This window comes from Pelodiscus sinensis, chromosome 2 (assembly GCF_049634645.1).
Source record: "Pelodiscus sinensis isolate JC-2024 chromosome 2, ASM4963464v1, whole genome shotgun sequence".
Taxonomy (NCBI): domain Eukaryota; kingdom Metazoa; phylum Chordata; order Testudines; family Trionychidae; genus Pelodiscus; species Pelodiscus sinensis.
Window position 1 is genome coordinate 17,736,861 of NC_134712.1, and position 26,354 is coordinate 17,763,214.

Consider the following 26,354-nt stretch of genomic DNA (forward strand, 5'->3'; position numbering starts at 1 on the left):
GAACTCAGTGGTGATCCTGCCACAGACTGCAGTGGAGCCAGGATTTCACCCAAGGCTATGTCTACACTGCAAGGCTATGTCTACACTGGCACCCTTTTCCAGAAATGCTTAAAACGGAACAGTTTTCCATTATAAGTATTTCTGGAAAAAGCACGTCTACATTGGCAGGATGCTTTTCCGGAAAACATCTGTGGCCAATGTAGACGCGCTTTTCCGCAAAAAAGCCCCGATCGTCATTTTCACGATCGGGGCTTTTTTGCGGAAAAGACTACTGTGCTGTCTTCACTGGCCCTTTTCTGGAACAGTTTTTCCGGAAAAGGACTTTTGCCCGAACGGGAGCAGCATAGTTTTTCCGGAAAAGCACTGACAATTTTACAGTAGATCGTCATTGCTTTTCCGGAAAAGCAAGCGGCCAGTGTAGACAGCTGGCAAGTTATTCCGGAAAAGCGGCTGCTTTTCCGGAATAAGTGGCCCAGTGTAGACACAGCCCAAGGTTTTTGCGCAAAAACCGGCAGAGCATCCACACCTCAAGTGCATTTTTGCACAAGAAAATTGACAAAACAGAGGGCCCTTGCCAGTAGAGTTATTCCTCTCCCCATGAGGAAGAACTCCTTTTTGCGCTACAGCTCTTGCACAAAAAGGCAGGTGTGGATGCTCCCGAGAGGTTTTTGTGCAAGAAATCCCTATCGGAAAAAGCACAGATGCTCGGATGGTCATTTCTTAGATACGAGTGTCCATGCAGTGTGGATGCTCTCTTGCGCAAAAGCAAATCGCTTTTGCAATGTGCTTTGAGGTCTGGATGCACTTTTGCACAAGAAGTTTTGTGCAAGAACTTTTCCGCAAAAGGCTTCTTGTGCAAAAACCCTGCAGTGTAGACAAAGCCCATATATTTTTAGATGAGATTGTACCATAAACATTCAGAAGTAGCTCCTGTTGGGGAGAACTGGCCCAGATCCTAAAAGGTATATAACACCTAACAGTTAGTTCAGAACCTACCTTTGAGGATCTGGCCTTGCTCCTTGGAATCATGAAGAACAATGCAACAAAACCTCTTCTCATACATACACCATGTTCCGAACTTTAAATCTAGATCCAAACCAGCATCAAAATGTTTTATTTTCTAAGTTAAAAGAACTGCAGAAAATGTATGTGTAATGTTGAAGATGGCAAACTGTTCATGCCCAGCAGCAAAGCTGTGAGCAATGCACTAGGCTGATAGACAGAAAAGTTGCACCTCAGGATCTCAACCTATAAAATGGAGACAGTGAAAGTTACCCTTTTTTGTAAAGTACTTTGAGATCTATGATGAAATCCTAATTATTACAAGTAATTAGGGATTTTGGTTTTCAGTTTCTGGGGGGTTAGTTTTAATTGATTTTCGGTGTTCACTTTTGGCTACTTTAATGCCTTCTAAATCCACAGATAAATATTTTGGCCAGAATTGTGTCCTGCAGCCATTCAAAGAGAAATTAATTATTTCATTAGGAACAAAATAAGGTAAAAGATATAAAATGAAAACACAATGGAAAAAAAATACTATAAAAGCATACAGACCAGGACACTTTTTAGTATACGAGAAAACAGGTATTAATACATATAAACGTAGTACTTGTTTTAATGAGAATGTGTATTTAATAGACTCCAGATGTTCAGAAAATAATATCCTGTGTTATTTGAAGGGGAAAGGCCTCTCCTACATGTACATCATCACAAGGAAACCTATTCAATGACTGGTATGTGTCTAAACAGAGTCCTTCCAGTTCCTTTTGATCTTCTCCCTATCACCTTAACTCAATAACCCAAGCTTTATTCCAAACATGTTCTGAACCCGCTTTTCTTTCCACCTAGTCTATCAATCTTCCTCGAACCCTCCACCCTCTAATGAGATGTCAGAAATTTACTGAAGCCAAGTGTAATCATACTTACATCAATTATTTCTCAAATGCAATACCCTCCACTTCCTTCATGATCTGATGTCTTCACTAGCTAGGTTAGTGCTCTGAATCAGATTGTAAGCCTGTTGAGAAAGAGGGCACCTTGGTTAAGATCCTCAGAGGTTTTTGGGAGCTCAACCCGCACTGAAATCAGTGGGAGTTAGACACCTAAATGTCTTTGAGGATCTCACTCTTGTCTTCTATGTTTGTTGCTGAAGCACCATATACACCTGATGTCAGTAACACAAATCATGCTCTACTATCAATGCACTTTCATCTTGTGACAGTTCTGTAACCCACAGGGGATGCCTTTACTAGAGTAACAATGGCCCCGTATCAGTATTTTTTTACAATCCATCTAGGATTCTCTGTCCTTCTATAAAAGAAGCAGATGCAGCAATGACTGGGGATTCTAGGCCTATGCTTAGAAAGGAAACAGTGTCACAGCAAAAGGATCAAACGAAAAAAACCAGCTGGTAAGGTGTTGAAGGCTGAAGGAAATTAACCAGTTTTGGGGGGAGTTGTTAAGCCAGGAAGGAGGAGATGAGAGCAGAGCTGGAGAACAGTACATCTACAGCAGAGCAATCACCCAATTTGAAATTGATTCAGATAATAAACCCTGATCCCAGTTGACATATGGCCCTTAAAAATGGTACTGCCAACCCCTTGGGACCAACAATGAATTTTAGGTAAGTGGTAGTTAAGTAACGGTACGTCTACACTGCACGCTTATTTTGAATTAAGTTATTCCAGGATAGTTATTCTGATATAGCACATCTACACTGCAAGGAAGCCTCAAAATTAGTCCGAGGCAGGCTTCCCTAATGTAAACATGCTATCTCAATCTAGAGCTGGGGAGGAGTAACTTAGAATGGCCCTGTTGAGGGGCTATTTCGAAATAGCAGCAGTGGAGTGTCTACACATGCCTTATTTTGAAATAGGCTATTTCGGAATAGGCATTATTCCTCATATAATGAGGTTTACAGATTTTGGAATAAGCCGTCCATTATTTCAAAATTATTTTGAAATAATGGAAGGGCTGTGTAGATGCTCACATTGTTATTTTGAAATAAGAGTGTGATGTAGATGCTCTCTAAGTTACAACTGGCTGGAAGCAGGCTAATAAGTTCCATGACCAGAATGGGAGAAAATATTTTGTCTCTGGAGCAGGGAGATCCTTTTAGTAGGATCCCACTTTTGAGTCCCATTCATAGATTGGGTACATTGTGGTAGGGACTGTACAAACAGAAAACCAATGGTCCCAGACCCAAAGAGCTCATCCATGGTCATCAACTTCCTGGATTTTGTGTGTTTCCCTAACACGCAGACACAAAACACCAAAAGGTATTCTGAAGAACACAATTCTCATCTCACGCGCAAGCTGATCTAAAGAAGTAGCTAACCCAAGGGTGGGCAAAAGGGCCTCTGCGGGCTGGATCCAGCCCGTGGAGGCCCTGCTGCTCCTCCTGCCCCAGGCCAATTAGAGTCTGGGGTTGGGGGAGTTCAGAAAGTCTCCACCCGCCCTGCCAGGAGCACATTAGCACTTTGAAGCGCTGCTGCTCTTGTAACCGCCACCAACCTCTGAAGCGTAGTATAGGAGCCTCTACCCTCTGAGCTAAAAGCCAGCTGGCTCCCAGCCCATGCTGTAAAGGTGTCTTGATCTTTACTGTTGCTGTGGTCTAGGTACCACTTGCATTGCTCAGTAACCACACTCGTGTGTGGGTTACACTGGCAGGGTGGAGGCAGAGCAGAGAAGACTTCCTGCGCTCCTTTGCCCACAGGCCCTAATTGGCCTGAAGGCAGGGGGAGTGCGGGAAGTCTCCTCCCACCCAGGGGCATGGGCACCTAGGGAGAATGTGGGGGAAGGGGGAGAACAAAGGCACTCGGTCATCCTCAGACCAATCATTGTCTGAGGGTGGGGAACTCAGAAGTATCTTGGCCCCGCCCCTTCTGCTTGATGTCCCGCCCTTTGCTGTGTGGCCCAGGGCCACTTCAAAAATTTCCAAAGTGGCCCTAGCAAAAAATTATTTGGCCGCCCTTGAGCTAACCTTTCCTAATATCAGTTCTGTATTTGAAATCAGAGATGTAGGCTATTTGAAATAAACTATTCTATTCAGTTTCTTATACCGTGCTCATCACTGTAGTAATGCAGGGCCATTTTGGTTCAGATTATGCTCAAAACCGGATCTGAATATCTGGGTTTGAAAATGGCATGACAATAAAGCTCTGCTTTCAGGGGCCAAATACTTCCTCTAAAAGTTCTGTTTTAGAGATTAGATTTGCTAGCAAGTCTTAAAAATAATAAAGCTCACACCTAGATAGTAAATAAGAAAGCAGAATAGAATCTTGCATTATCTCCTTCAACCAGAAGAATTAAAAGGAATATTCCGACCAGCAGTGATCATTTATATCTAGAAGCAAAGACTAATAATGCCCCGCATTGAAATAGAAACACTTCTCCTGGTTTAAAAAAAATTAAAATTCATATTAAAACATAGGCACTGTTTATGGTGGCATCTAACAAATCAGGTCAGCCCAGGAGAGCAGAGGTTTTCTCTTTTGTTTCTTTTACAACTGTTATTTTTGGGGGCTGCCTCAAAGAGATGCCGTGCATTTCACCGTGGTCACACACGGAAGGGTCTGACACCCCGTGGAAACAGCCCTGGGAATACAAACCGGAGCTGCGGAACAGCCGGGGCTCCCTTCCAAGCAGCGAGCTATAGCCCGCTGCAACACGAGGTATTTATCACCATTACAGCTAAACCCCACTGGTAAAAGGCTGATCAATATTAATCTGAAGAATAACAGATCAGCCTGGGAGGGGGGCTGCAGCCGGAGCTTTTCTTATTGCGGTGCCCGGGCTCCTGCCAGCCGCGCTGGGATTCCCTCTGAACCGGGACAGGCAAGACGGAGGAGGGTAAATCAATGTCCGGCTGCTGCGAGTTTTGTTGTCCCGGGCAAACTCCGGATCCCAGTGAGTTTCCCCCACGCGGGCAGGCTGCTCTTCGGTGGCGCCTCGCCCTTAAAGACACAGCGTGCTCCCCACTCCACCAGCGGGCCCCAGCCACCGGATCCCGCCTGGGGGCAGGGCGGACGCACGACTGGCCGGCCGGGGGAGCCCAGCTACCGGGGGCCGGGCGCGAGGAAAAGGCGAGCGGTCTCTTTAAATGCTGGGGGCTGAGCTCTCGCCGGGGAGTCCACAGCCGGATCTAGAATCCCTCCCCCTGCTCCGGCTCCAGCGCTTGTTGCTCAGCCCGGCCGGAGGGAAGCGCAGCCTGCGGCTGGCCCGGGCGCTGGCCAGGTGAGAGCAGGGGGGCGCGAAGGGGGAAGGAGACATGAGCCGGCGCCACGCCTCGCCCGGCGCTGGGAGCAAGGCGGCTGCAGCCCCAGCCTGCTGGCCCTAGCCCCGCGCCGGGGAGCAGCCGAGCCCTTCCCGCCCGGTAAGTTTCCGGGCGCCCCGGTGGAGGAGGAGCCGGCGGGAGGAAGCGGGACGGGGCAGGCGCACCTGGCCGCGCTGCGCTTGGCGCAGGGTGAGTGGCGGGGCGCTGGGCGGGCTGCAGAGCAGGGCGCTGCCCTCGCTTCCCGGCGCGTCCCGCTCCTGGCAGCCGCCAACAGGTGGGTTCGCGCCTCCCGGCGCCGCGCTCCCTGCACCCTTGCTGCGCTCCGGCCTGGCGCCCTTCCCGCTCGGCCACCAGGTGGAAGTGCGACTCCCCGCGCTAGGGCTGCGCCCGTGAACAGGTGGCCCTGCCCCGCCGCGCGTGCCCTTGCCAGCCCTGGCTTCCTGCTCGCGCCACTCCCCGGGGGAGAGGCGCGCCACGCGCTGCCCTGCCTTTGTCTCTGTGCCCAGGGACCCGACCGCACGGCCGGCCGGGGGCCCCGCGCGCTCCCCTTCGCCTCGCGCCCCCTCGAGGCTGAGCCCGCGGAAGTGCAGCGGGGGGCGCCCGGCTCTGCCTTTGCGTTGCGCCCCCGTGCAGGAAGCAAAAGGACCTCCCCTCTCCCCAGGGAGCCAGTGCATATTCCCCACGTCTGCTCTCCCAGCGCTGGCGCTACCACAGCTGTGGAAAGAGTGTGCTGCAGCTGCTGCTTTGAGATCCCTGCCAGGGCAGTGAAGTTTGGGGCAGGGTGGCACAGCTTTGTCTCCTTCATCCTTTTCTGCTGGCCCATTGGTGCAGGCCTCTTGCTGATGGCCGCCTGTTGTTTGTGTCCTTGCAGTGGGCATGGGGAACCAGGTGGAGAAACTGACCCACTTAAGCTACAAGGAAGTTCCCACGGCTGACCCCACGGGTATGGACAGAGACGAGGGCCCCCGGATCGGGGTGTCCTACATCTTTTCCAATGATGACGACGAGATGGAGCAGCAGCAGGACTCGGTGGCCCAAAATACGGGAGGCGAGTACCCCACACCACAGCCCTATGATTCCCGCTTGCACGAGGTGGAGTGTTCGGTTTATTACCGGGATGAGTGTATCTACCAGAAAAGCTTTACTGGGGATGATACCCCAACAGATGAGAGGGATGGAGGAGGTGGGGGACACCTGACCACTTACACACCAGAGAACTTGCTGAACAGATGCAAACCAGGTGACCTGGTGGAGTTTGTGTGCCAGGCCCAGTATCCACACTGGGCAGTGTATGTTGGGGATTTTCAGGTAGTGCATCTTCATCGGCTGGAGGTGGTGAACAGCTTCCTGACTGATGCCAGCCAGGGCAGGAGAGGTCGCATTGCCAGTTATTTGTACCGTTACAAGCCCCTGAGCCCAGCCACGGTGGTGCGGAATGCCCTGGAGCAGGTGGGCTGCAAGGATCGGGAGCTGAGCTGGAGGAACTCTGAGTGCTTTGCTGCCTGGTGCCGCTATGGCAAACGGGAGTTTAAAATTGGTGGGGAGCTGCGCATAGGCAAGCAGCCCTACCGGTTGCAGATCCGGCTGGGGGACAAACGCAGCCACACGCTGGAGTTCCAGAGCCTGGAGGATCTGATCATGGAGAAGAGGCGGAATGACCAGATTGGTAGGGCTGCTGTGATCCAGGAGCTTTCCAGCCATCTGCAAGCTGCAGAGGAGGAGGAAGAAGAGGAGGATCCAGGGGCCCAGACAGCTGCTGAGTAGCAGAATCAGCACCATCATGCTGCTTAGGCTGGGTGATGGGGATTAAAACTGAAGGCTGCGAAATTGAGCTGTTATAAGCCCTTTGGGCTGCTTCAGTGCAGCTTCATTCCAATCACATGTGAAAGGAAGGGGGAAAGCTGATTAAGTGTCTGGGCTTTAGCACTTAACTCCTTCAGTGCTTGGTAAATTGCTGACTTATTTGAGGAGGGTAAAACTCAGGGAGTTACCACCACCCCATGTATTACCCTCCTCCCCAAACCATCAGTCCTTTGGCTGTGAGTAGGTGTAATCTGACATGGTGCTGAGAGCTTTCAGTTTCTACTGACTTCAGTGGGAGATGCCCTTGTAGGATAGAGCCCTATATCTCAAGGGCATGATTGACTGTCATTGCTGGGAAGTTCATTTTCCCCCACCCCCTTCACTTGCCTCCTCTCCAGCTAGTTATCTTGTGGTTCCTGTTTGTATTTCAGCAAACTGTTTACCTTGGTCTGCTGGTGCCAGATCTCTGTGGCTTCCCACCCAACCCCCAATCCTCAAAGGATTTAAGGGATAAATCACAGTTAACTTTGTGAAATAGGGTTTGACATGCACAATGTTCTTAATTAAAATAACTTGCAGGTGGGCATGGGGAATGCCTGCCTGTGTGGCTTCCTTTTATGTACAATGGCCCTTTTTTAGAGCTAAATTGGCATAGTGGGGGTGGGAATTGACCCAAAGGGAGGATTTCCATAATCAGGATTGCTGTGTCTATGCATGGTGATGCTCTGAAACATTTTGAGATTCTCCCTATCACCAGGTCTTAATGCACAGCATTGGTTAGGGGCTTGACCCTGTTACCACTGACTTCAGTGGTAAAGTTCCCATAGACTTTTGTGGTGCAGGATTGGGCCCTACAAGCAGCTTCTTCATGTGTTTCAATGAGTTTGGGTGAGCTAGGGATAAGTTAACCTTGACGGGGTGGCCTTGCATTTTGGTTAAGTCCCACCAGAGATGAGAGCCTTTAGCCTTATCAGCAAGGCATCAGTCTTGTTTAAAGGCTATAGTACAAATAGCACTTTGATTTGTTTGCTTAAACACTTAATCATGGGGAATAAATCATGTCTTGAATCTGATTGCCTGGAATATGTGGGCTAGTGACTGACTAACTGGTAAAATTCCTAGTGGGAGGAGTCAGGAGACATTTTCCAGTATCTTTGCACCATGGCAGACAGTGCTGTAATAGGAAGTGATTGTAGGTAGGAGAAAGACCAGTATAGTGAAGAAGGAAATATATTCCTTGACTGCAAAGTTACTGAAAGCTGGGGAAATTCTCTGTGTTCACCCACTACAAATAAATCCCTAATGAAGAGTAAGTTCACGGTTCTGTTTTGTTGTTGTTTCCCTGGCACACTGCTGAGCGATGTCACTAGGGGAAAGAAAGATGGAATAGTCATTCTCCTTGTGGGAGCCATCTCTTTAAGGTTGCTTGAGTAGTCCTGTCAATTAATGCATTTGGAAGAGGGCAAGGTACTACAGGTCTAATATGATGTACCAAAACAGCACTGCTATACAGAATGACTCTTTTCAGAACTGGACCTTTTTTCTATAATCTCCAATGCGCTGTAATTCATACTTGATGGATTCCAAATCTGTTCAGCATGTGATTTTCTGTGGACTGTTCATATAAACTTTCCTCCCCTTAAAACAAAATAGCTACAAAGCTAACCTGACTGAGCGAGAGTTCATTTAAATAGCGGAAATCAATATTTTAACGTAAACATGCAGCATAATTAGTCAATGTATTAAAATGACTCTCTTTTCCCTAGAGGAGTTTACTTCACTGCTTGCAGCGTAATTCTACTCTGTAATCTCTGTTCTTTAATATTAGGGCAAAAAGCCAGTCAATCATAAATAAGCAGATACCAACCTTGGAGTAATTAACACTATATGAAGCAGCTTTCATGTGTATGAAAGAAAAATAGGTTCCAAATAGACTTCCATTGTTGTGACTCTTGAGTGGACAATGCACAGTAGGGTTTCTTTTGTTTTTGTTTTCCCCTCATTAGAAACAAATTGCTCTGAAGAGTTCTGGGGGGATCAATTTACAGGGTTACCCACTTAAAATGCATTGTACCTATTCCCTTATACTTTCTATGGTTTAATTTTAGGATGTGAATTTTTGGCTCCTACGGAGAATTTGTTAAACATAAAGCTCCTTTAGAATGTTGTAGCTCAGGCTTTTGTACTTATGAAATCATTCCTCAATATGCAGTTGAGACATACTCCAGTTACTGTGACCATTAAACATGCAATGTTGCTCAAAGAGCATGAAAACTATCCATGGCTGAACTGATCCGTAATAAGGTTAATGTGTGGCTACTTCTCTGTTCAGCTACCATTAACTATTTAAGGTTGTAACTGTTGTATTACTAAACAAAATGGAGAACTTCTCTGTATATTGGCTATCCTGAATAGGATACAAGAGGCTTAAGGTCACCAGACCATGAATTAATGTTTAGCTATTGTTCCTAACCCTGAAATTTTGTACAGAACAAAGTTTATTCACTGTGTAATATATGTATGTAAAATAATATTTTCTTACAAATATTTTTGAAAGTTAAAAATAATTCCATCATGAGAATCTTACATTTTGAAAGTAAATTTATGCATATTATTCTGATGTCTTCTCAATGGATTTATTTTTGTCATTAATGATCTAAAGAAGTTTCTACGTCCTACAGGATGGAAACTGTTATAGATGTCAGACATGTTTGCATCGAAGAGATACTAAACTGTGTGTGGGTTGTGAAAATGTTTTCCTTCTATGTCTGAACATCAGAACTAACACTCAGACCTCTCTTCTTCTTCTCAGGCATATTTCTAAAAACAAGTCAAAAGCTGAGAACTGAGAGGAAAGCCCATTAAGATCTAGGTGAAACTATTTTGTTGTCTCATGTACTTATTTACGTGCAACTCTCCCAAGTGCAGTTTGGTACAAATCCACACAGAGATATTGTGACTCAAGCTTCAGATGTAGTTGCAGAGCTCCATGAAGAAGCTCACCCAAATAGTGAGACATACTAAAGTATTCCTTAACAGCTACATTTCACTGTTTCTTGAGCTTCCTGATACTTATGCTGTGAAATTCAGAACATTTCATGTAGTCTCTTTGCACCTAGAATAAATATGTATTTTTTGCATTAAAACATGTAGCTAGAGAATGGGTATAACTGAAATATGGAAGTGTGACCTGCAGAGGATTTTTTTAGATATAGACCCTCTCCTGGTACTTCATAATACGTGAAGAATGACTAAAAGTTTTGCGTTAAAGCTTTTTGCCGTCTCTGTTTGACCTTACTAAGATCAATTAGGTCCAGTCTGCTTTTCATGTGTATTAGAGGACTGTGTTGGAAAGGGGCTGGGTCACATGTATTATTATGATCAGTCATACCTTTAAAGGATATCTATTGAATCTTTAACATAGACATATCTTCTCCCAATAATTAATTTAGGCAACATTACTAAATAGTTGCAAACTAGGCTTAAGCAGGCCAGGAGTTCACTGCAGGAGAAGTATTGTAGTTACTCAGCTTTCAGTCTCCTGTGACTATTTTCCATTAGCCACAGAATCTTCCAGGGTAAACTATACTGGACTTTCTAGTGTTTACATTTAAAATAAAAAAACAGGAAGACCCTTTTTGTTCAAGCCTTTCAGGCCTTTGTTTTACAGCAAAGTGAGGAAACAATGAATCCCACTTCCATTTTTCATTGGCAGGTCCCATTTTAAATGCGGGCCTGAGCCTTCTTCTAAGCTGCATTAAAATCCTGACTTAGCAAGGGCTGTAAGCATACACGTAGCTTTTAGCTCATAGGTAGACTCCCTTGAAATCAATCACTGCTTGATTTCCCTGCTGAATCAGGGCCTGCTGTTCTCCACTTAGACCCACAGTGGGATTGGAAGACATGATGCTGATGTAAGCAGGGGGGGGAAATCCCATTGAGGGGTATTTAATTTGGGAGGGAATCAGGATAATTCTAAAGAGAATGAACAAAACTGCATCCTGAAATCTATGGATGGCACAAGTTAAGCAGAGGGCAGCAGTCTGCCCGGCAACTTAGTTGTAAAGCAGAATTTTAGCATCACAGAATATCTTCCATACTCGTCTGTCTGGTCATGTTAGAGCTTTGTCTTTGCATTTTGAACACTAAAGTTAAGATTTCCTTTTTAAAAGCCTTCTGATCCTACAGACGCTTAATTGTGTATGTTAATTTACTCTCAGTGGTAATCCCATTGCCACTGAGCTAACTACTCTACTCTAGAGAGGATCATGATGCATATGCTCAGGCCATGTCTACACTACAGATAAGATCAAAATAGCCGCAGTCGATCTTCTGGGGTTCGAATGAGCAGGTCTAGTGAAGACACGCCAATTCAAATTGAGAGGGCGCGCCCATTGATGCAGATATTCTTGCTTCTATGAGGAGTACAGGAAGTCGGAGGGAGAGCATGCTCCCTTTGTCTTCCCACAGTGTGGATGGGACCAGAATAAGAGTTAAGATACTTCTACTTAAGCTATGCAAATAAGGGAGCTGAAGTTGCATATCTTAATTCGAACTCAACCCTTAGTGTAAACCAGGCGTCAGAGTAGTTGGGCCAGACTGTCCAAGAAGTGTAAATGTGACTCTAGCTAGGAAATGCAGATGAGATGTATTTTTTTTTTCTCAGGCTGACAATGTTTTTGATGCAAATCATTCCCCTCCCCCTCTACCCCCCCCCCCTCCCAACCCTTGGAAAAGGCCTTTGAATAAAAGCGCCAACTACAGTAAACTTCCGATAATCCGGCACCTTTAGGACCCAGGGGGTGCCGGATTATCAGATATGCCGGACTATCGGAAGGGGGGGGCTATGAGGGGTCTGGGGTGGGGTGGGGGAATGCCACCCCAAACCCCTCATAACTCCCCCCTTTGACTGTGCCCCGGGAGTCCCTGATTCAGCCGCTGCTGGTCAGTTTCAGCAGCGGCTGAATCGGGGACACCTGCAGCAGAGCAGCTGGAGTGCTGCCATGTTGGTCCAGTAGCGCCGACCCTTGACACAGCGAGACAAATCCGACAGCACCCCAGCTGCTCTTGGGACGCCTGGGGCAGAGCATTTGGGGTGCTGCCAGGTTGGATCCACAGCGCTGCTCCTCGGTGCTACTGGACCAACCCGGCAGCATCCCAGCTTCTCTGCCCCGGATGTACCTAAGTCAGCTGAATCGGGACGCCTGGGACAGAGCAGCTGGGGGGCTGCCAGGTTGGTCCAGTAGCGCTGAGGAGCGGCAGCACCCCAGCTGCTCTGTCCCAAGTGTACCCACGTCAGCTGCTGCTGAAATTGATCAGGGGCTGATTCCAGGAAGCCAGGGCAGAGCAGCTCTGCCTTGGGCTTCCTGGAGTCAGCTGCTGGTCAGTTTTATCAGCGGCTGAATCTGGGAAGCTGGGGGCAGAGCAGCTCCAATGATCCTGCTGACCGGAGCACTTCCCAGTTCCTGATGTTGCCAGACCATCAGGAGTGCCGGACCATCAGATGCCGGACCATCGGAGTTTTACTGTATTGCTTGATTAACTTGTTTTAAAAATCTGATGTAAACAGGTATCTTCCAGTATGTGTATGGGGGGGGGGGGGGGGCGGAATAAACTTAGAACTACTTCAGCTTATCCATTCCTGATTCTCTTTGAAGGCAAAGTATTGATTATAGCAACTCTTCAGAAGTTCAGGCAGAGTGATGAGCTGCTTGGTTTAAAAAAAAATACAAGCAATTTCAGAAACTATATTTTCTTACTTGGGGGGGGGGGGGGATGTTTTCTTCAGAGTGAAAGAATACAGACAGTGAATCTGAACTTCCAGTTATACACAACAATTTTGTATTAATGAAACACAATGTGTCTTTTTATTATGTTCAGATTTAATTTCAATGTTCTGTTTCAGTATTAAAATAGGTAACAGATTGGAATACATTTCTCCCAATAAGATGCAAACTTTAAATGTGGAAGTTTTTTTTAGTCTTTATGAAAGACTTGTCCCTGGTGCATAGGAGCTCTGTTTGTCAGGTGCTTTGCCAACTGTGCTTTTTGACAATTAGTTGCACCAACCATAATTATTACAGCCATGTGGGAACAAATATTTTTGAAAGCAGAATTTTAATTTTATATGGAAGATCAGCTGTGAAAAATTTAAGTAAATGTAGGGAATTGCATAGTTTCAAATGCAGTTTCTTAAAGGAACCTACTTTATTAATATTAAATCAACCAGTCTTATAAATTATACTGCAGTAAAAAATCAGATGTCACTTTCATCAGTGAATAGTTTTTGTTTTTAAAACCATAGACTTTTATTTATGAATTTAAACAAAATCAGGGTAACTTCAAACATGTAATTCAGACAATTCTCTTCCATTGCTGTAGAATTAGAAGTTCTCTACACATACCTGAAACTTTTATTTAACATTGCAACATTTCATTAAATCATAACAGTTGTAACTGCATAGTGATTTTTTTTCCCCTCGATGAGCTTTTTTCTGTAAGCAGTCTGTCAGTAAAATGTTGAATTGTTAGTGCTAATATCACTTCTTTTTTTGAGAGAGAAGTACAGACTCCTGATTGTACCATTTCCTTCAAAATGAAGGGCATTGCATAGTAACTAAACTGAAATAAAAGATTTATAATATCTTTCAAAATCTCTTCCTTATTTGAACTATATTTTTCCTCTTGCTTGTTTTGGAAATTGTAGTCTCTCTCTCAATGTGGCTGTAGCAGGTACGAAACACTTGACAATCCAGATGCCTCTGTTTTTCAGATGGGAATCAAACCATCCTTGGTCACATACTAGGTCTGAGGGTGAGAAAAGCATTTTCAGCCTGGAGTGGATCCTAAATTGGTCTAATTACGACTCCACTGAATGAGAATTGGGCCCATAATTTCATTCCAAAGGTGGCAATGAAGTCATCTGAAGATTATATATAATGTGTTGACACCCATGCATGCCCTTGCAGTTATAAGTGCTGTACTTTCTGAGAGTTTACATGAAATCTTCACATTTGGCATGCTAACTGAATGAATGTTTCACACTGTGGATTTCGACTCTGGAGGTTCTTATGGGATCTGTATTCTGCCCTTCAATAAGAGTTCAGATCAGGAACAAAAAGTTTAATAGTGAAGGTTAGGAGGGCTATGCATAATAATAATAATAAGCCCTTTATATCCCTAGAGTAAATGTTGTTAAATTTGTATGTCCTCCACTGCTACAAAACATTTATAAATAAGGCTAATGTACTTGTTTCTGGTGTCCAGTGCCTGGCTTTGAAAGAGTTATTTGTCTTGCACAAATGGATTGAGTCTACCTATACTAGCATGCTCTGTTGAATAAGTTTATATGTATCAAGTGTTTTCTGTAACTAAATATGTTGGCTGTGTCTAGACTGGCAAGTTTTTCCGCAAAATCGTCTGCTTTTGCGGAAACTTGCCAGCTGTCTCTACTGGCCGCTTGAATTTCCGCAAAAGCACTGACGATCTCATGGAAGATTGTCAGTGCTTTTGCGGAAATACTATGCTGCTCCCGTTCGGGCAAAAGTCTTTTTCCGAAAAACTTTTGTGCAAAAGAGGCCAGTGTAGACAGCAGAGATTTGTTTTCTGCAAAAAAGCCCCGATCACGAATATGGCAATCGGGGCATTTTTGTGGAAAAGCGCGTCTAGACTGGCCACGGACGCTTTTCTGCAAAAGTGCTTTTGCGGAAAAGCGTCCTGCCAATCTAGATGCGCTTTTCTGAAAATGCTTTTAACTGAAAACTTTTCCATTAAAAGCATTTCCGGAAAATCGTGCCAGTCTAGACGTAGCCATTCAGTAATCGCTCTAACAAACCTCCTCATGAGGATTCCAGTTGTCCTTGGCACTCTACATAAAGAAGTACAAATACAGTAAAACACAGGGTTCGAAGAATGTAAGGAAGGATAGTGCTGCACTAGGCCTTGGGGCCTGGATTTTTTTCTACGAGCAGGATTGGGCCCAGTAATAGTTACATACGTCTGTCACTGAGGGCTGAATCTGACCTACAATACAGCTATGTTTTGTTTTGTTTTAAACTACAAGTCAGGATACGTGCTACAACTGGAGAGTGAGTCGGTGGTAATCCTTGTTAGCATCTGAGCTAAAAGCAGATGGGTGTTTAGCCCTTCTACATAGAGGCACTCTTAGGCTGTGTCCAGACTCAGGGTTTTTTTCGGGAAAAGTAGCCTTTTTCCGAAAAAACTTCACCTGCGTCTAGACTGCAGCCGCGTTCTTTCGAAATTAAATCGAAAGAACACGGCTTTTCTTTCGACGGCGGTAAACTTCATTTCACGAGGAAGAACGCCTTCTTTCGAAAGTGCTTCTTTCGAAAGAAGGCGTTCTTGAATGTAAATAGGGCTTCTTCGAAAGAGAGCATCCAGACTCACTGGGTGCTTTCTTTCGAAAAAGCGGCTTGCTCTTTTGAAAGTTCCGCGTGCAGTCTAGACGCTCTCTTTTGAAAGAGCCTCTTTCGAAAGAGGCTTGCAGTCTAGACATAGCCTTAATGTTAAAGTCGAATTAAGCTGTGCAATTTAAGCTATACAATTGGAATAGCTGAAGTCAAAATAGTTTTTCAGCTTTTGGCATATTTACCAGAAGGAAATCGAAGGAAGAACACTTTCTTCAACTTCCTCTATTCCTCGTGAAATGAGGACTACAGGAGTTGGAGTAAGAAGTCCTCCAGTTTGCCATTATTTCTAAATAAAGACTTGTAGTGTAGACACTTTTTGTTACTAAATAATGCTGCTGTGCAGGCGTACCATAAGAGGGCATGTCTACACTAGGAAATTATTTCAAAATAACTAAATTCAAAATAGCTCCTGAAATAAAATTCAAAATAGCATGTCTCCACTACGGGGGAGCCTCGAAATTAGTCTGAGGCAGGTTCAGTTATTGTGGATGTGCTACCTCAACTTAGAGCTCCAGAAAGCACTGGGATGTAATTACTTCAAATGACCCTAGGAAGTAGTTATTTTGGAATAGCCGTAACGGAGCATCCACACTAACACTATTTTGAAATAACTGTTATGTAATAAGTGTTAGTCCCCAAGAAAAGCAGGCGTACAGATTTTGAAACTAAATAATTAAATATTGCCTGAAATTCAACAGCTGCCTCTAGACTTGGAAATGACTCTGCAGGGGGAAATACTTAAGAGTAGAGGAAGCCTAGGCCACACTACAAATGTGCCTTATGTATATGGCCATGGGCCTGCTCCCTGAATACTGGACATAATTATTTTTAGTCTCTATGAAAGGAAGACCAGTTATCCCATTATATTTGAAATTGAATCCGTTGCATGAGACCACACAGCCAGAAGAAAGCTGGTATGTAGTCACCTGTTGGAAACTTGACACCAGAGCAAGAAAATGGTGACCAGACAGGTGATCTGTGTAATTCCTATGGGATTCCAAGGGGACACTGCCATTTGGAGAACTGATTCAATTACTTGCAATTAGGAAAGTGACTAAAGAGTACATCTCATGTATTTGATGTATTTAAAGCCAGAGCAAGAGTCTATGAATTAGTGCAAATTCCTTACCTTGGATATGAGGCTAGATAGCAGCTATGTATTTCTGAAGTGTGGCTCTGCAAAAGATCCATATCTAAAGCCACCTAATGAGACCCAAATTTGGGCCCTATTTCACTGAAACCTTTAAATACATGTTTAGCATTGTTTTGTCCCTTGATATAGTTTCTTGTTACTGTGCAGGTCTTACCACCATGTAACTTATTAAATATTTATATTTAGCACACTAGGTGAACACAAAGTAGAGAGAAAATAAATTGGGGACTTCAAGTCCCATTGAAAGTTATTGGGGATTGTGTTCCTAACTCTCACAGCTTTTGAAACCCCCACCATAAGTCCTAACTGAAAAGCTTACAGCAAAAATAGAGAAAGCCTTCTACTTTACAGCCCAGGACATATAGCTTTTGTAAGAAGTTTGCTTTAAATGTGTTTGCCTGAGATTATAATTTTTCTCCGAAATTTCCATAGTGGATTGTCAAATTTTCTGCATAGGGAACTCCCCCCTCCAATAGTACAATGTATAAGAATGGCCATGCTGACTCAGACAAATGGTCTATCTGCTGTCAGTATCCCATCTTCTGACAGTGGCCAGTGACAAATACTTCTTAGTGAATGATCAGAATAGGGCAATTTAGAGTGATCTATCCCCTGTTGTCCAGTCCCAGCATCTGACAGTGGGTGGTTTAGGGACACCAGAGCATGAGATTGTGTTCCTGATCATCTTTTTTTAATAACCATTAACTTATTTAATTCTTTTTTTGAAACCAGTTATATGTTTGGCCTTCACAACATCCTATGGCAATGTGTTCCACAGGCTGACTGTGTATTATATGAAGAAGTATTTCCTTATGTTTGTGTTAAACCTGTAGCCTATTCATTTCATTGGAGACCCCTAGTTCTTGAGTGAAAGGATAAATAATTCTTTATTCACTTTCGACATACCATTCCTGGTTTTATGGACATCTATCATCCCCCTTTAATCTCTTTTTCTCAAGTGACCAGTCTGAGTCTTTTTACTCTCTCCTCATATGGAAGCTGTCTCATAACCATAGTAATTTTATCACCCTGCTCTGTGCCTTTTCTCAATTCTAATATATTTTTGTTTGAGCTGGGGTAACCAGAACTGCACGCACTATTTAAGGTGTGGCCATTTTGTGTATTTATATAATGACATTATGATATTTTCTCTCATTACCTATCCCTTTCCTAATCATACCTAACATTCTGCTGCACATTGAGTGCATGTTTTCAGAGAACTAGCCATAATTACTCCAACATCCCATTCTTGAGCAGTAACAGCTAATTTAGACCCCATCATTTTGTATCTATAGTTGGGCTTATGTTTTCCAATGTGTATTATTTTACACTTATCAAAATTGAATTTCATCTTCCATTTTGTTGTCCAGTCACCCAATTTAGTATGATCCTTTTGTAACACCTCACAATCAGCTTTGGACATAACTACCTTGAGTAATTTTGTATCATCTGCAGATTTTTCCATCTCGCTGTTCATCCCCCTTTCCAGATCATTTATGATAATAATCAGCATGTTTCATCTTTAAAGCACATTATAGTATTGCTGGGCTTTTTACAAAGCCTCAGCCAAAGCCCAGTGAAGTCAATGGGCTTTGAATCAAGCTCATATAGTACTTTTCAGATGTTAATATTGTTAGTTAAGTATTATCCTCTTTTTCCAGGTAGGGGAACTAAGGCACAGAATAAAGTGACTTGTCTGAAGTCACACATAAGATAACATAAGAAGGGCCATACTGGGTCAGACCAAAGGTCCATCTAGTCTGGTATCCTGTCTTCCACCAGTGGCAATGCCAGGTGCCTCAGCGGGAATGAACAGAAAAGCCAATCATCAAGTGAGCCATCTTCTCTCTCATTCCCAGCTTCTTGCAAATAGAGACTGGGGACACCAACCCTAGCCATCACAGAGCAAGTAAGTCCTCACAGCTGCCCCTAATAAGGGACAGCCCTATTCTACCAATGAGGACTCAGACTTGAATGGTTATCTTGCCTACTTTAAGAGCTGAGGTCGCTCATGACCACTCAGTTAAGTGGTCAACTCCTCCTTGGCCAAAGCAAGAGAGGGAATCTATTTCAGAGCAGAAATTAGAACTCAAGCGGTCTGGATCCGTGCTCCCTATAAACTGTGCACTGGTGCACATCGATGGAAAAGATAGAAGGAACATTGGTCCTGATACCTCAGCCTGTATTCAGACTGCTAGTCCATGTAGCTCTCCAGTTAATGCATCAAAACATGTTTAGAGTTCAGAGTTATCACAGTCACCTGCCAATTGGAAAAGGGTTACATGCCTGTAGTTCGGTTTACAGGGACTATAAAAACGTTTAAAAAGTCACTTCACGTAACGGAATGAAGTGCTGCGTCTGGACAGCGGCCCTCGATAGTTCCGCTGTTTGTCTAATACTCAGTGGTCAGCCTCATGAAATGTCAGTGGGTATTATTTTAAAATTTCACTGCACATCAATGCATCACTACGCATTTCTAAGCCCTTTGGCAACATGTCATATATCTGTCAAATGTTTATTTCGCCACGTTGGGTTCAGACATGGTTCTACAGGGACAGAAACATACGGAGACTGATACTAGAGGGTTAGCAGGTTTATGATATGTAACCAGATTTGCCCAATACTCTGGGGTATGCTCATTTATCAGGGTTACCCTTATGGAACTGGGGGAAGGTTAACAGTTCTATCAGTGTGCTGTTGGTGCTTACTTGGGCTCTCGTATGGAGCTGAATTCTCCCTGCTGCCAATTCCCCCTCCCACTGGAGCTCTCCTGCAGGAACTAGGTTCCTCAGGATGGGGTTTTTACCACCTTGGCAACACACACAGACACTCACACCCACTAACAAAGCACGCCTGAGAGGACTGGGTACTCAGCACTCACAAGCTGACCCCCTCATATGTCCCTGGACTCAGCTGGCTGGGTTTCACAGCAATGCCACACTGCACCCTCATGTGCCTTTGGACTCCGTGGGCTGGATTAAACAGCACTTTAAGCTGCCATCCTCATAAGCCCCCAGGTTCAGCACCCCCTATCCCCACTTTCACACCACAGTCATTCACTGGTAAACCACACGATGAGCAAACCCCACAGGATTTTGGGCACTGCAGGGATCTTTTGCTTGGGTACAAGAAGCGTTGTTGCAGAGCAAATGGGGAAGCCAAAACAACACTCCTTAAGGAAGAGTGAGCAAAAGAGAAAGAGAGAGAAGCAACCAGCTTAACAATGAAAGTGATTTATTTCTGAGTAGTGAATAGATATCAAAAGTTACAATATTAAATCTAACAATTACAATATTAAATCTAAATTGAAACTGATTACAAACGTTAGATAACCATATAACAGTTTACACAGGGCAGGGTCAGGAGGCTATGCTTAGAGAGATAGTTGAGAAAGAGAGAGACCTCACCACTCCATGGAGCTTGCACTGATTGGGGTTCCCAGATGATGATGGTAGCCGGGGATCCAGAGGGCAGGAGAGAAGCAGGACAGAGCCCCCAGCACGATCAGACAGGAGATGAAGAAGTCTCAATGGAACTGATGCAGTTTAAGTCCCGGTATCAGAACAGTTTTCTTGTGGCAAGGACAGGAGTTTTTATAGGGATAGTTCAAAGAGAAAGAGGAGAGACAATAGAGACTGATCACCCCTGGTTATGGGTGATGTTCCTTGAACGATCTCACAATGCAACTAGGCAGTTTCAGTATTTTAGATGTCAATAGGATCGTTACTAGAATTGGTCTGATAATGACTAATTTGGGTGTGAGCAGGCCTAGGTTCATTAGCATCTGGAGCAGGGATTTCCCATCAGGCAGTGCTTCTCTGCTTTCGGTGTCCCATAGTTCAGTGCGGTTCCTGGCTTGGAAGAGCTGCTCTCCATTCTGTATGCTAATGAGATGTCCCTCTGTTCCATCTTGAATGTAAATGAGGCTGGGGTGTTTCCTTAATTGTATCACCCTTGTCTGAAGCAGCTAGGTGTGTCTTCCCCGGCCTTTTCTTTGCTTTGTCTTTGATTCTAGCAGAGGCCTGAGGGAGGGGGATGGTTTTCCATGAATGTCACTCCCTGACTCCCCAAGAGCACAAGGCTGATAGGTGACCATGTTCTGGTTCCCCAAGAATCACAGAGCTGGTGGGTAACAGATAACATGCTGCTGAGTTATGTTCAGGTGAATGGCAGCAGTGAGGCCTGGATTCCGTTTAGGAGCCCTCTTATAAAACACACAAAGCAATGTGAGTCCCACTTCCCACTAGGGATGTGAAGGACCAGTCGACTATCTGATAAGTTGATGCATATCGGATAGCTGACAAGCTTGACGACTAGTCACTTCCTCTGCTATTTGCTGCCTCTATCAGAAAGAGGCAGCGTGGGACGGGCAGAGGGGACTTCAAAGATGTTTGGGAGGCAGACTTGATAAACAAGTTGAGCTTAGCCAAAAGAATGTGGATTCACTTGTCTGGGTTGAGCTTTGTAAGCCAGCAGATGATGAAAGTATATTTATACACAGGCCTGTACATGGGGGGTGGGGGGGAAACGCCCTCCCACAGCTCCCCACAGCTTGCAACTTCCCACAGAAATTCCTGCATATGGGCCCGATATATAAGGTAAATAAACCTTCATCATGTGAGCACATCAGGGAACAGAGTCCACATCCCCCAGTCTTCCTGGCTCTTCTCTCTTTTTCACTTGCTTAGTACCATTTACTGGTACTTCTCTGTAGGCGCCAGCCTTAAGAGACCTTGAGTAAAATCCTGGCCCCACAGATGATTTGCCCCGATTTCAATAGAATAAGCATTCCATCCTGTACACCACCTTTCATTTGGAAGGCCCGCATGTCATTTCTAAACATAGGCCTGTAACAGGGTGTGAGTCACTGCACAGCGCCTCCTGCTGGTGACTCTGGGAATTAGCATTTCAGTCCTGGAGCGCCCCCTTCTGGCCACTGTCTCACCTGCTGTTTCCTGTGATTCTCAGCCACTATGTATTAGGACCCATGTTCCTCCCAGATCATGGCACGCTTCCCTCCAGGTACTGCTCTGCTGTAGTGCCCCCCACACTCTGGGGTCCCCCTCAGGGAACCCACAGCCCCCTATGTCCACCTTGCCTCAGTGACCCTACTGCCAGCCACCATCTAGCCCCTTACCTCAGGGGCAAACTGCAGTCTGAAATGGCCACTCATCATTGGCACGGGGATGTGGACCTGCTGCCTTTGCCTCCTGGGCTGTCTCTCTGCAGCCCTAGGACTCTCAGAACTTGCTTCAGTCCTGTAGCCTGGGAGCTTGCCTGGCCAGACATCCCCAGCTCTGCCTGCATTTCCCCAGCACTGCTCTAACTCAGGAAGCCTCTAGTGTCACTTGCTCCAGCTATGGAGCAGGAGGGACCTGGCTGCTAGAGTGAGTCTGCGTGTCTAACCCTCCAGGAGCTCTTAGTTATTCAGCCCCAGCTTGGCTGTCACTGCCTCAGCTGCTGGCTCCACCACTCTAGCCCTCTTCCAAGGGTCAGGTTTTAACCCTTAAAAGGCCAGTGTGGGGCAGATGCCCCATCATAAGGCCTCAAACCCCATGTCTAGACTGGCATGATTTTCCGCAAATGCTTTTAACGGAAACGGTTTTCCGTTAAAAGCATTTGCGGAAAAGAGCGTCTAGATTGGCACGGATGCTTTTCCGCAAAAGCACTTTTTGCGGAAAAGCATCCATGCCAATCTAGAAGTGGTTTTGCTCAAGAAAGCCCCGATCGCCATTTTCGCCATCGGGGCTTTTTTGCGCAAAACAGTTTTCAGCTGTCTACATTGGTCCTTTTGCACAAAAGCATTTCCGGAAAAGGACTTTTGCCCGAACAGGAGCAGCATAGTATTTACAGAAGAACACTGACAATCTTACATTAGATCGTCAGTGTTCTTGCGCAAATTCAAGTGACCAGTGTAGACAGCTGGCAAGTTTTTGCCAGTCTAGACGCAGCCATGGGGTTCTTTGAACAGGCAGGCTTCTGGACCCCACTGAGATTCATTGACTTCCACAATATTTACTAACTATGGCTGTGTTTACACTCACGCCTTCATGCGCAAGAAATATGCAAATGAGGCTAAGTGTGGAATATCTCTGAGCCTCATTTGCATTCCTAATGAGCCACCATTTTTGCAGCAGAGGCTCTTGTGCCAGAAGGAGCTGTCTACACTGCCCCTTCTTGTGCAAGAAAAACCCTCTTGCGCAATGCTGCTACGCCGATTATTTTCAGGAATAACCGAATTGTGCAAGAGTGTAGACATAGCCTAAAGGAAAATAAGGGCCATTAAAGAGCTCACCAACTTCGCTCACATCACTCAGTTTCTTCACACTACAGCACCAACTCCCCAAATGCTGGCATACGCTTAACACTTGTTCGTGAATAGTCCTACTGAAGTCATAAAGTTCACACGTGCCCAAGCCTTTGCAAGATCAGAGCATGTCACATATACAACATGTTCACTTGGTTCGTCGGAGAAACACAGCCCCCCTTTGCTAGCGTTGGTCAGTTTCCTACCGCACAAGTTGAGCTGCCATGGTTGTTCCTCAACTCTCATCTCTTCTTGCCCTGACCACAACAAAACAGCTTCTGTGGGTTTGAGGGGAGGGAGGACTGATATCTAGTTAGCTCCCTGCATCTTGCTTCTGTGCTTACTGGACAGATTTGCCTGGTAATGATATGAGTGCCTGCCTATGTTCCTTCTAATCTTTTCCATCCATGTCTGGAATAATTTTTGTGTGTGTGCTGAGGCATGTGTGAATATGCAGCACCAGTAGACACAAAAACCTAGCTATGGGCACTCTGCCAGTCAGCTGGGTGGCATTTGAATCTCTTTGGAGCAGCCGCATGAATGCCCAGCTTACAGGGAACAGTAGTGCTTGCTCTTCTGGACCATGTAGGAGAAAGGATGACCCAGCCCATCTGTTATGACGAATGTCAGTTTGTAAGGCACTTTGGGGATCCTTTGGGATTAGTGAAGCTATAAAATTGTATCATTATTATTGCCTGCTGCATTATTGAGCAGCCGAGCAGGGTCTGGGAAAACGTGCACACACCTTTGTGTGCTGACATTTTAAAAGCATGCTCTGACTCTTCCGTTCACTGCACACTGAATACTAAACCAAACCTGGAAATTTTCAAGCCCACTGCCCAGAACCAGCAATTCATTCTCTCTTCAGTGCTATGAATTTTTTGGCTATTTTAGCCATCTCTTCCATACAGAATTCACTCAGCTACTGTAGAACCACTGAAACAATTCCTTTCAACTGGACGTTTTGCAGCTTGAATAAACAATGGCCGAAGTCTTCAATCTTGACTATCAGTGTAAGGTGGCCTGGACTTAAAGGGTACATCTAGACTACAGGGCTACATCTACACTGGTACCTTTTTCCGGAAATGCTTAAAACGGAACAGTTTTCTGTTATAAGTATTTCCGGAAAAAGAGCGTCTACATTGGCAGGATGCTTTTCCGGAAAAGCCCTTTTTCCGGAAAAGCGTCTATGGCCAATGTAGACGCGCTTTTCCGGAAAAAAGCCCCGATTGTCATTTTCGTGATCGGGGCTTTTTTGCAGAAAAGACTACTGTGCTGTCTACACTGGCCCTTTTCCGGAACAGTTTTCTGGAAAAAGAACTTTTGCCTGAGCGGGAGCAGCATAGTTTTTCCGGAAAAGCAGCTGATTTCTTACAGTAGATCGGCAGTGCTTTTCCGGAAATTCAAGGGGCCAGTGTAGACAGCTCGCAGCTTATTCCGGAAAAGCGGCTGATTTTCCGGAATAAGGGGCCCAGTGTAGACACAGCCCATGTGTCTGGTGACAGAGGCATGTAGATTAGGCTACCCAGCATAGGAAAATGAAGCGGCAATTTAAATAATCGCCGCTTCATTTAAATTTACATGGCTGCCGCGCTGAGCCAATGAGCTGTTTGTCGGCTCAGCGCGGCAGTCTGGACGCTCCGCGGTCGACATCAAAGGCATTTGTCAACCTCCCAGGTATGCCTCATCCCATGAGGCATGTAGTCTAGACGTACCCAAAGAGCGGAGCACCCACAGCTCCTATTAAAGTCAACAGGAATTGTAATCTCTCAGCACCTTTGACTGTCAGTCTTCTTCTAAAGTTTCAGAGGGTTAGCTGCGTTAGTCTGTAACAGGAAAAGCTTAAAAAACAACAGATAGTCAGGTAGCACTTTAAAGACTAACAAAAAAGCTGCTGCAACTGAAAGCATGTAGGCACATGTATTGTATGCATATAAGCAATCACAGCTGCAAAGTTATGTGTTTGCAAGAGCAGAGCCTTAGCTAAGTATCTGAATAGGATTGCAGGAATGGGCTTGACAAAGGAATTTAGGGGCCTAACTGCCAGTGATTTTGATGGGAGCTAAGTGCTTAAGCACTTTTTTGAATGCCACACTACATGCCTAATTTTAGGCGCACACGTTTGAAAATTTTGGTCTAACCCAAGGAATTCTGTGTGTGTGTGGAACCATTGCTTCACCTATGCCATGCGCTGTCTCCAGCTGCTTGCTAACATGCAAAGCAATGGCTAAGCAGGACCTGCACTGTGAACCCCCACACAAGAGCCACAAAGCCTTATTGTGCCTGCAGGGATGGGGAGTCCATGGACTTTCTATGCTGCAGCACTATCGCTAAACTGAAAAAGAATTCTACAGAAATATGGTTCAAAGGGGCAGTCAGTATGTTAAACATATATATGTTTTCTGGTAGTGCAGTATTTTGGGGGAATGAAAGGGTATTTTTCTATATAATAACAAAAGGGTTGATCTGTGGATTATGAAATGTGAGGACATGAGAGTTTTGTGCAGGACTGGGCAAAATACGGCCCGGGAGCCAGATCCGGCCCAGCAAGCCACTGGATCCGGCCTGCGGACCTCCCCTGCCGGGACCCTCAGGCACACACAGCTGTGCGGTTTGATGCTCAAGCTGCACATCTCTCTGCTCTGCAGGAAGGGGGAGGCTTTGTGTGATCTCCCTGCCCCCCCCCCCCGCCCGATCTTCAGCTCCGATTGGCCAGAAACAAATGGCCAATAGGAACTGATCCCAGCCACTCTTTCAGTTCCTATTGGCTGAGAAATTGGCCTGGATGATGGGAGCAGTGCAAATCTCTCCTCCCTCCCCAGCTGAAAGCCACTTGGGGTTTGCAGCCCAAAGTTGTAAATGATTTGGGGCTGCAGCAGGTAGGGAGCTCAGCCTGCCTTGGGGGTGCTGCAGGGCCGCCGGCTTAGGTAAGCGCCTTCCAGCCAGAGCCTGCCTCTGGCACCACAGCCCCTCCTACACCCCAACTCCCTCCCCAGGTCACCATCCAAACCTTCTACACCCCTCTGCCCCAGGTCACAACTCCCTCCCAGACCTTGTACTCCCTCTTACACTGCTGTCCCAGACCAGAATCTACTCCTGCACCCAAACACCCTCCCAGACCCTGCACCCCCATTCCCCTGCCACAAGTCACCACCCACAAGTCACCTGTGCCCCCTTTTCTCTTTCTCCCAGGTCACAGCTCCATCCCAGACTTTGCACCCCCTCCTAGTGCCCCTCTCCCAGGTCAGAATCCTCTCCTACACTTATACCCCCTCCCTGACCCTACATCCCTATCCCCTTCCATAGAAAAGTGCAGCCCTTGACCCCTTTCCAAAATCTTGAAGTGCCCCCCCCCCCCACCAAAAATTATTGCTTACTCCTGGTTTG

General features: G+C 45.5%; 1 protein-coding gene and 1 long non-coding RNA gene across 5 annotated transcripts; one reads left to right on the plus strand and one right to left on the minus strand.

Annotated features, from left to right (window-relative positions):
* Nucleotides 1–309: 309 nt before the first annotated feature.
* Nucleotides 310–5,717, minus strand: LOC106732055 (uncharacterized). Of its 2 annotated transcripts, none has more exons than XR_012901220.1 (3): nt 5,440–5,717; nt 1,927–2,017; nt 310–1,248 (listed from the first exon to the last, which is right to left on the minus strand). It is a non-coding gene; the product is annotated as an uncharacterized LOC106732055 (long non-coding RNA). The 2 variants fall into 2 exon arrangements; XR_001368300.3 differs by lacking the exon at nt 5,440–5,717 and adding an exon at nt 4,611–4,749.
* Nucleotides 5,097–12,686, plus strand: LRATD2 (LRAT domain containing 2). Of its 3 annotated transcripts, none has more exons than XM_006123562.4 (2): nt 5,097–5,235; nt 6,147–12,686. In XM_006123562.4, exon 2 carries the CDS (start codon nt 6,152–6,154, stop codon nt 7,037–7,039), a length of 888 nt encoding a protein of 295 aa, XP_006123624.1. In that variant the 5' UTR covers nt 5,097–5,235; nt 6,147–6,151; the 3' UTR covers nt 7,040–12,686. The 3 variants fall into 3 exon arrangements, with proteins under 3 accessions (XP_006123624.1, XP_006123627.1, XP_006123625.1); XM_006123565.4 differs by lacking the exon at nt 5,097–5,235 and adding an exon at nt 5,357–5,464; XM_006123563.4 differs by lacking the exon at nt 5,097–5,235 and adding an exon at nt 5,397–5,549.
* Nucleotides 12,687–26,354: the final 13,668 nt, after the last annotated feature.